The sequence below is a fragment of the Gekko japonicus genome, unplaced genomic scaffold, assembly GCF_001447785.1.
Source record: "Gekko japonicus isolate JY-2015 unplaced genomic scaffold, Gekko_japonicus_V1.1 scaffold1287, whole genome shotgun sequence".
NCBI lineage: Eukaryota > Metazoa > Chordata > Lepidosauria > Squamata > Gekkonidae > Gekko > Gekko japonicus.
Genome location: NW_015165862.1, coordinates 313,223 through 323,218, shown reverse-complemented (window position 1 = coordinate 323,218; position 9,996 = coordinate 313,223). Strand labels below are relative to the sequence as shown.

Sequence of the window (9,996 nt, the reverse complement as noted above, 5' to 3'; positions counted from 1 at the left end):
TAGGAGAGACTGGCGAAAAGGAGCTGTGATATTAGAAACAGAAAGCAGGAATCAGCACAGTTGCTCTCAGGCCGGATCGGAGGCTTGCAGGGGCCGAATGCAGCCCACGGGTCGTATGTTTGACCCCCCCTGCTCTAGGGGCAGGTTTTTGTCCTGGATGACCACAGCCCTGTGCAAAGAAGGGGGTTCGCTTGAGCCCTGACATGTCAAATATCAGCTAGGCTGGGGGGGGGAAGGGGGGAAGTGTAATGGTTATCGACAAGGAGACCAAAGAGCAGAAGAGGACGAAGCCCAGGGTGTTGAGCCCACAACGTTACGCGTTGATTCAGTGTCGAATGGTGCCACATTTGTGGCTTTGATTATGCTTATTGATTCTGTGTTCCCTGAGAGAATGCTTCTGTTGAATTTTTAAACAGATGTCTTCTTTTTACTCTGGTGTATTTGCCGGCACCTTGAAGGAATGGGAGAGGTGAGAGCAGCACTAGAAACAAAACAAACAGAAAAATCTAATGACAGGAAAGGTGCCGCTGCCTGGTTTTTTTAAAAAAAAACCAAATCCCAAAGGGCCCCCCCCGTGCATTTCAGGACAAAGCCCCCCCCCTCGGGAGAGAAACGTTCCCCCTCTCAGATGACAACCTTGCCAACTTTGGGGTCCCCCCCCCACTTTTTTTGTCCTGCCCCTGTGTTTAAGATTGCCAGCTCTGGGCTGGGAAATGCCTGGAGATCTGGGGGTGGAGCCTGGGGAAGGCGGGGCTTGTGGAGGGGAGGGGCCTCGGTGGGGCACAGCACTGTGGAGTCCGCCCTCCGTGGCCACGGCCACCTTTCCCCGAGGGAACAGATCTCTGCCACCTCGAGATCAGTTGTGAATGATTACAGGAGGTCTCCAGGTGCTCCCTGGAGGTTGGCAGCCCTGCCTGCCTGCGTTGGACCTTTGCAGCGGCGCCTTCTTCTCCCCTGCTGATCCTGGGCTCTTCTCCTTTTCTTTCTTTGCAGCAGAACCTGCGGATCTCTTGAAGGTGTTAGATTTTCACAATTTACCTGATGGCATATCGAAGACAACAGGTTTTTGCACAAGCAGAAGGTCTTCCAAAGAAGCCGACGTGGCCTATCGAGTGACGAAAGATGCTCAGCTGAGCGCCCCAACCAAGCAGCTCTATCCTGGTAAGGACTGTTGTCTTTGTTTGGGCACTGCTCCTTTCCCCCCTCCACATTCCGAAATCTGAAATCTATTTTGGTAGGGGTGTAATTTCAGATTTCAAGAGCATGTGTTTGTTGTGAGAGGCAGAGATTGGATTTCAGTGGGGGAGCCAAGATTCAGCCAAGTCAAAGTTATATTGTGAAAAAAATGTGCATTTTAAGAGGACTTGCTGTGGTTGCCTTTTGATACCCCATAGAGTGACCACATGGCACTTACCGACTCCGGTCAGGCTGTTGCCCCGCCGCTCCCTTTTTAAAGCAGAGGGCTTTGTGCTGGTCAGGAGCACTCCCAGGGGACTGGTCCTTTAAGGTGTTGGTAGCAGGAAGCAGCCAGGGTGTAGAACCAGGGAACTGGCCAGAGACCGCTGTGGTCCTGGAGCACCACACAAAGGCTAAAATAACTGCCCTCCCCACTACTTTTTGCCAGCTGGCTCAAAAATTTGACTTTGCTGCTAAATACAGTGAACTCCCAGGATTATGGAGGGTGATGTGTATTCTACTAGCTTGGAGTAGCCATCAGCTGTCGAAGGCTGTTCAGTGTAATTAAAAATAATAATTTGGATCTTGTTGCCCAGCAAAAAGAGTCCAGCTCCAAAACCACTTTGATGAACTGGAGGGGCTGCATGTAAAATAATGAGGAAGTTTAATCTCAGCATGGCATCTTTGCCCCCCACCCCAAAGTCTGTGTACTACTCAAGTTGAAAGATGGAAGGTAACATTCATCACTGGGCTGATCCACTGTTTTATTTGATGGCCTGAATTAAGCAAGTTACACTGGAGGGGGATATTCATTCACCAACAAGATAGCAGTTCCCCTCGATCCTGGTTGAGCCCCTGGGGCTTCATTCATTAGCGCATTTCCAACTAGTCTGCCATCCCAGAGTAGTTGCACAGACCTCACTGCACTTAAGTAAAGCCCGCTTCAGCTGGGAGGGCGGGGTAGAAATATGAAGAATAAATAAGTAAATAAATAAATAAGTGAATGCTTTGTTTAGGTAAGAGCCTCAAGCTTCACCTCTAACTCTTGCTTTAGGCAAAACATGACAACTAAGGGAAATGAAGACCCTAGCCTGTCTAGGGGGATTTTGATGTTTTTTTAATCAAAGGAAAACATCCTTGGCTTTTCCTTCTGAGTAGGAAACTCCAAATTCAGCCTGGAATTTTGCTTCAGGTGGAAGTGGGTGGCAACTGGAGAACTGGCTATGAAAATAAACAACACTGAACCAGCAGCCTCCTGGGTTGATGCTTGGAGCTGAAAATGAAACCCTATCTTTTGGCAAGGAGACAGAATTCCAAGGCTAAATGTGTGGGGATGGGTGCACGGATGCTACTCAGTAGCATGGGAAATTAACCGTGGAGCTGGCCAGAGGCAGGCTCATCTTTATTCCCCATGTTCCAGGGCTTGGCCTTTGCATCATGAGCAAGTTCGGGAGGTGGACATGCACTCTGGTCAAGCTCTGAGTCGCAGCATCTCTAAAGGGAGGCTGGAGTTATCCTGCCAAGCACCAGGATGTTTGCTTCCACATTTGGTGGTTGGTCCAGCTCTGCTGCTACTGGGTGTCTTGGCACACAGGTAGGCAGTAGCACAGGGCAAGTGGTTAGCCAACGAGCATGATCTGAGTCTGGTCCAAGGTCACAGTATCAGCATGAAGCAGTTTAATGGGCAATCCAAGAGGCAGAGGCAGAAGCCGTCCAAGAAGTCAGAATCCAGTTCAAGAGTTGTCAGGATAAACTGTAGGGTCAGCCGTAGATCAACATTGCTTCCCCGCTTAACAGCCTCCCTTGGCTGGTTTTTATAGACATGTGCCTAAGGGTCAAACTTGCAGCCAGCTGCTCAGGAGTAATCCTGCAACTACTCAAGCCGCTGGCGTCAGGCCAGGAGGCATACACTTTGTTGTCTCTCCTGCAGTTCTGTTCATAGCCTCTGTCTGCGGCGCTCTAAGGTTGTGGGTGATACTGGAGGGCTGGAGACGATCAGCTGAGCTTTACCTGTTGAATCAGGGCTGGAGACTGTGCTGGCTCTGCACCAGCTGTTGGCCATGAATCCTGACAAACCGGCATGCTGGCTTCTGCTGACTCAGAGCTGGTTATGGGGCTCCTCTTCTCCTGAGGAGTCGTCTTCTCCTGAGCAGTCCTTGCTGAGACCTGACTGACCCACGACACTGGAAAGCGGATTCCCACCTCCCAGCCTCCCTGATTCTCATGTACTTTCTGGCTTTTCCCATGGCCTTCCTGTGACCCCCCCCCAAAAAAACCCCGGGTTTACTATGGTATTTTTGAAAGGTCACAGCAAAGGTGGGGGAAGGGCTGCTGTGTGGATGCAGCAGTCTAGATCACTCCCAGTCCTGCTCACATCAGGGCCAGTCCTGCTGCCACATTCCCCCACTTCCTTCCTGTGTCGCTGGGAAGCTTTGAGGGGATCTTCTTGAGCCACTAATTGACATATTGCTACAGCATTATAATGCTATAGCAAGTCTGTCTACCAGGTCCCCCGAATTTCCGTATTTCATTTTTGTTTTAAAGTTAGTCTCCAGCCTTTTACATTTCAGAGATTTTCCTTTCCTCTTATATCCACAATGAAAGGGGCCAGAGATGTTTTTTAAAAAAAATGAAAGCTGGTTATTGAGAGGATTGTTACGACGTCGGAATGTGGTAACAAACATAATAATTGCTAATTTTAGAAAACTCTGAAAAAGCTCCCTGGTGGTGCAGTGGGAAATGGCTGCTGCAGGGCAGGAAAAATGTGGGGAAAGCTGCCATGTGGAAGGAAGCCCTGCTGCTGATGTATTGAATCCGCAGCTGCAGTGCCAACGCGGGAGAAAACTCGTAACTGTCCTTGCCACGTGGAAGTCACTTACCATTCTCCTAAAGTGTAGTGTTGGGAGTGATACATGCTGAAGAATGTTGAAGGGAGCAGAAAAATGTTTCAGTAAAACCAGTGAAACATCTGGGGGGGGGGGTTTGCACATGTCCCTAAAGCTAGCTTATCTGTTTCTATATTTGTCTATTCCGTGGTTAAGCCCTGGTAGTGTTATTGGCAGTGGGGCTGAGTCCTGGCACAAGGGAAGCCTTGCTTACAAAACCCCTGGAAAGTGACGAGCAGAATTTAGACTTTGGATGTGTCACTTGGATGGAAGCCCAGGGCTTTGTGAAGCCTTCCATCACTTTCTGTTTAATAACACACATTGTCCAAATAACTAGCTGTTCCTTCAACTCCCAAATGAAAGACAATGCAAGTAATTGCCAAGGAGTTTTCTAAGGGAGGCAGAATGGGGATTTGATAATTGAGGGTGTTTGGAAGGGAAGGAGGGGGGCAGCACGTGGCTGCCAAGACGGGGGGCTTTGCTACAGGACCCTCCTGCCCGGCCCGGCCCAAAGGACACTGTCGTTCGGGCTAATTAGAAGGTTCCTGTGTCCCTCAGCAGGTCGTTTTCTGGCCTCTCTGCCTTCCGCTTCCCAGCTCAGCAGAGCGTAAATGCTCTGAAGCTGTTTCTCAGGGACAGGGCTCCAACTCCGAGAGGATGAAGGGGGTCATTTTGTTTCTTTTCCACTTCCTGTGTTGACTTCATCATCATCAATTTTGCTTTGCCTCCATTTTGTTTATTGCAGCTGTCACTGAGTCTTTTCTTTCTTTCGTGTCATCTAGATGCAAATCGCAAAAGAATAACACTCACCGCGATGAGTAAAACCTTAATGTATTCTGCCAAAAGTCGTACATGTATCCAATACATACATTACATTAACAATTCTGATTTCCCAGATTTTCATCATATGTTTGAGGATCTTGCAACTATCTGACTTATTTTCTAACTGAAATCCTCAGCAGTAACAAATTAAACAAGGTGTATATGGGGTATCTTTACAATCCAGTATTCTAATACACTGTGGTTACTCCCTATTAAATTGTACACAATCTTCTTGAGAATGAATTCTCACTAGCAGTAAATTCTGAGAAGTAATACATCAACATGCCTTAGCTGTATAGCGATCCAAATCCATTCATAGAGAATCCAGTGACCAAAAGAATCCAGCCACCTGATAGGTAGCCGCAGATGTTCTCCTGTTTCGGTTTCCTCTTCTCCAAGAACCACTGTGATTTTACGACCAATGTTTTTCAAAGAACTTCAGAGGCAAAACTGTTAGGGAGCTTCCTTCTGAATGGAATGCACCCTTCTCCTGTTGTAGATTCTTAGGTGGGGTTTAGCACCTGGGTCTGGGGGAACATTCTATGCCTGGTTCTCCTTTGGGCACACCAGTCAGTTGGTGAATGAGGGGACGCTTCCAGTGTTCCCTCTAAGCTGAGTTAATGTGAGCCAGCTCACAGTTTTTTAGCCTCCGGCTCACACATTTTTGTCTTGGCTCAGGAAGGAGGGCTCCAGAGCAAACTGATTCATGCAGTTGCCAAATCGCTCGCTCACAACTTTAAGGCCGGTAGCTCACAAAGTAGAATTTTTGCTCACAAGACTCCACAGCTTAGAGGGAACATTGGACGCTTCCCTTTTCTCTTCTGGAAGGGTCTCCTTGGCAAGCAAGGGCAGGCGGGTGGGCACCTGGTGCTTTTGATCTCCTAGGCCTGCAGCCATCAGGGGACAAGCCCTGAAGTGGAGCGAAACCTCTGCTGGCCATCTGCTGTAACTGCAGGGGTTTCCAGGCTTAGACTTGACATGAAGGTTTAAAGCAGAGGTGTCGAACTCATTTGTTACAAGGGCCGGATCTGACATGGCTGTCACTTAGCCGGGCCGGACCATGTGTGCCATAAAATGCAACTTGAGGTACCAGAGATATAAACTTTATAAAGATAATTTCAGATGCTGAATGGCGAAGGGCTTGATTGGATTAGGTATGATATGCAGAGGGGTAGTAGGCATGGAGATATCATCACTGGTAACGAGACAGGAAACCTAAGTCTCAGTTTGGTCCAGGAGGATTCAGTCCAGGAGGATGCAAAGGATAAACAGACATAAGTTTGAAGAAGACTGGTGCCTGCACATGGAGCAGGCGGCGGCATTTGCCTGCCCCCCACCATCTTCTTGGATGAAGCACAGGTGGGGCGAGCCAATCATGGCTCAGCGTGGGAGCGTGGCCAACCAAGGCCGAGCTCACTGGCCAGGTCTGGCGGCAGCCGTCCTCCATGCTCAGATTGGCCCAGCGCAAGCTCCCCACCCACCCTCCCTCCCTCTCTCTTCTGCACCATGTGGGATTAGCTGGTCGCCGTTTTGTGGGGCTAAGCAGGAATTTTTGGGCCTCTCTCAGATTGGCCATGAGGGGGCCCTTTTTTCTCCTGCTTCACGTGGTCAAAGGGGGTGAGGTTTAAATAGACCTGGCAAAGCTGGTTAGGCCCTAACTGGGATGGCGGGAAAAGCACGGGTTGAGGGGATTTGGAATTGGAAAGCACCCTGAGATATCAGCGATGGGGTTTTTTTCCCCTCATACTGGGTGCCTATGGGCTGTGCAGTCAGGGTGACTCAGTTGGGGGCCTCTTCGGGGTAGGGGAGCATATGAGAAGCCTTAAGCCTTTGCTTTGACTAAGGGTCCAGAAGGATCCCAGACATGGCTCGGAGCCAGGGTGGGTTTGCCCTATTAGTAGGCTTGCTATGCGGGCCCAAGGCAACCCGTGCTTTAATGTATTGGTGGAGATCAGCTTACAGATAAATAAAATTCCCAGTTTAACCCATAACCTGTGTTGTGTTTCATTCAAGGGGTGGGTGGGCAAGTGAGCAGTGACTCACGAAAGTTCATACCTTGCCACAATTTTTTCTACTGGACTCTTACTCCTTCTACAGCTATAAGAAACCACAACATTCAAAAACCAGTGGGAGGACATTTTAACCTTGCTGACCTGAGAGTAGTAGTTCTCTTACAAAAGAATTTCAAAGGAAGATTAAAAGAGAGACTGATGAAGTGCGACTGATAATGAAGCTCAATGTATCCTCCTGGGCTGAATTGAGACCTAGGTTTCTTTTCTCATTACCAATGACTGCTATTGCTATTTGGCATCTGAAATCACTTCACTCTTCAAGATATAAGGACAAATGGATTCACATTCTAGCTGCATCTGAAGAAGTGAGCAGGGACTCCTGAAAGCTCCTGCCCTGCCCAAATGTTGTTAGTTGTTAAGGTGCTACTGGACTCTTGCTCCCTTCCTCTAATAAAGATTGCAAGCTGTGCTGTTAGGTTTCTGTTTTTCCCACCTTATCTGTTAGAACTGGAAGGGGGGATCTCTCCAAGTGAAATAATGTGTTGCTTTCAGACTGGACAAGATCCACTCACTGCTAGTGATGATAATAAAAAGTTTAAAAAGCAGTGGGGGTTGGGTTTAATGTGAAGAGAGGCAGGCAGTGAGGTGGGAGGGGAGAGAGGGAGACCCAGTATTGAACTGGAATATATGGAATTATAAAAGTATTTTTAAATACTTAGCCATCTACTTCCAGTCATTAAACCATGGAATCCAATCCAAATGTTGTAATACCTAACCAGGGTCTTTTTGAAAGAAGATCCCAGATAGGCAAAGAGAAACCTAATCTTAAACAAACAAATAAACAAACGAAACGAACTTTTCAGAATAAGCCAAAATAATTTCCCCTTAATTCCTGTTATTCCAGATGCATCTCTTTTCTGCCACCCTTCCTTTTCTAACGTGTGTGTGTTTTTTTTGTGTGTGTGTGTGTGTGTGTGTGTGTGTGTGAGAGAGAGATCAGGTCTCTCAGGAAACGGCAAAGCAGGCTTTTCAACAGAATCTCCCCCCCCCCCCTCTCGGTATGCATGCCCAGGAAAGCTTATACTTGGAATAAAACTTTGTTAGTCTTGAAAGTGCCATAGGATTCCTTTTCCAAATGAGGGAAGATAGGCTAGGCCTTGCTGCAGCAGCCCCAGAGGAGGGAGCAGGAGGGAGCTTTTTTCTGCTGTGCACATGTGCACTCTCTTTTTCCTTCCCCCTCGCTTCCCTAAGGAAGAAGAGAATCTTTGGCGATGCAGCAGCAGTAATGGCCGGGAGATGCAAGCACTTGCTCGTGGGCCATATAACAGCCCTGTAGGGGCTGGATTCAGCCCACCAGCTGCATGTTTGATACCCCCGATTTAAGGGCACTGGGGATGAAATAGATCCTTGGGGCACCACACATTGAGTCCCAACTAGCTGGCTCTGCTTCTCCGATGCAAACTTTTTGTTTCCTTCCAACAAGAAAAGAACAGAACCAGCTGTCCTTTTGATCGACACACTGGTTGTAGCTGATCCACCACCATATTGTGGTTGACCATCTCAACTTAAAAAATGTAATATGTAATATGTAAAATATGTAATATGTACAAATGTAAACGTTAGATAAGATGGAGACATTTTACATTTTTACGTTCTTTTACTGTAAAACAGTGAGATTATATTTATTTTTGTCAGTAGCATAAGTTTCAAACTTGTTAATGAGTCATGAATCGTAAAATAATGGTCAAGTAATGCTGAATGTCATGACCAGGCTAGCCTGATCTACTCAGATCTCAGAAGCTAAGCAAGGTTGGCCCTGGTTAGTATTTTGATGGGAGACCACCAAGGAAGTTCAGGGTTGCAATGCAGAGGCAGGCAAGGGCAAACTATCTCTTGCCTTGAAAACCCTGTAAGGGGGTTGCTAGAAGTCAGCTGCTACTTGATGGCACTTTACAGCACCAATGCTGAGTATTAACTGTATCAGAACAACAATAAAAACATCTTTTTTGTTCTAATAAACTGAATGCTTGAACACCGTTTGAACATTATTTTACAGTTTTAATCGGTCAATGGACCAAAGTTTTTTGGCTGGTCAACTGTTCAAACCCTGGTGCTCATGGAAGTCTCCACTGGGTGGCAGAGGTGTGTGTGGGGGTGCTGTTTGTCTGGCCTTGCTCCCGTGCTTTTGGGAGAAGCTGCAGCAGGATGAGATAAAGAAACCGAGCAGGTAAAGCTTCTCATCCTGTGTTTCCGTATCGGTAGGAGATGATTGTGAAGAAATCAATTTTGCCACTTCGGGGAGTTTTAAAAGAATGAGAAATTTTACACAAAAGCTTAAGACATTTTTTCTCCTTTCAGTTGCAACAAAAGCAAAGCATCAGAGTCTGACAGAGGATTTTCTGTGGGCCTTCTGAGTCTCTAAGACTGGGGGGGTGAGGGAGTGGGGGTTTGAGGGCCCAGTGTTGCCTCTTTGGAAGAAAACTTGGAAACTTGAGAAACATCAAAAAAATCTTGTAACATACTGGCATGACTCAGGTGGGGTGTCACCTGACACTGCCACCACTCTGGATTTAGGTTCCCTTGAGAAGGCCCAGAGTACCCTCCCAAGACCTTCCGATCTCTCTTTAGGCTGAATAACAGACGTGAGGACCAGGCAGAGTAAAAGGTTTATTTTATAGGAGGTCAAACAACAAGGTGCAGAATAATAACAGTAAGTGGGTGAAATGAAAAGAAATCAAATGCCCTGACGCGTCTAAATATACTTTCCCTAGCTCACTATCTCAAGTGGCCTTATACTACTCGCCCCTCCCTCAGGATTAGGGTTTTTCCCCTGCAGCAACCCTTCTTCTGGCTCTGCCCTCTGGAAGAAAGAACAGCTCTTCCTGCTGCTCCAGAACTTTTATTCCCAGCCCTCCTCTTTTCCTGTTGGTCTATTTTGGCTCCAAAACCTCCCAGGGGCTTCTGGGAGTTGTAGTAGGCTTACCAAACGCCGGCGGGGGAAATCTATTTCCTGGCAGGATGCGTGCCGCGGGGGACGGCTGTGCGCGCTGCACCCGCCGTCGCCAGGATGTGACGCTCCGCGTTACCCTGGCAACGGGACC

The 9,996-nt window shown here is 47.7% G+C and overlaps 1 protein-coding gene across 1 annotated transcript in view; it reads left to right on the top strand.

Moving 5' to 3' along the window:
• Nucleotides 1-248: 248 nt before the first annotated feature.
• Nucleotides 249-9,996, top strand: part of LOC107110446 (collagen alpha-1(V) chain) — a 291,309-nt gene continuing 281,561 nt past the window's right edge. The window contains exons 1-2 of the mRNA XM_015411231.1: nucleotides 249-312; nucleotides 994-1,161. Of these exons, the coding sequence (XP_015266717.1) occupies nucleotides 249-312; nucleotides 994-1,161 (232 nt within the window). The remainder of the gene's footprint in view (nucleotides 313-993; nucleotides 1,162-9,996) is intronic.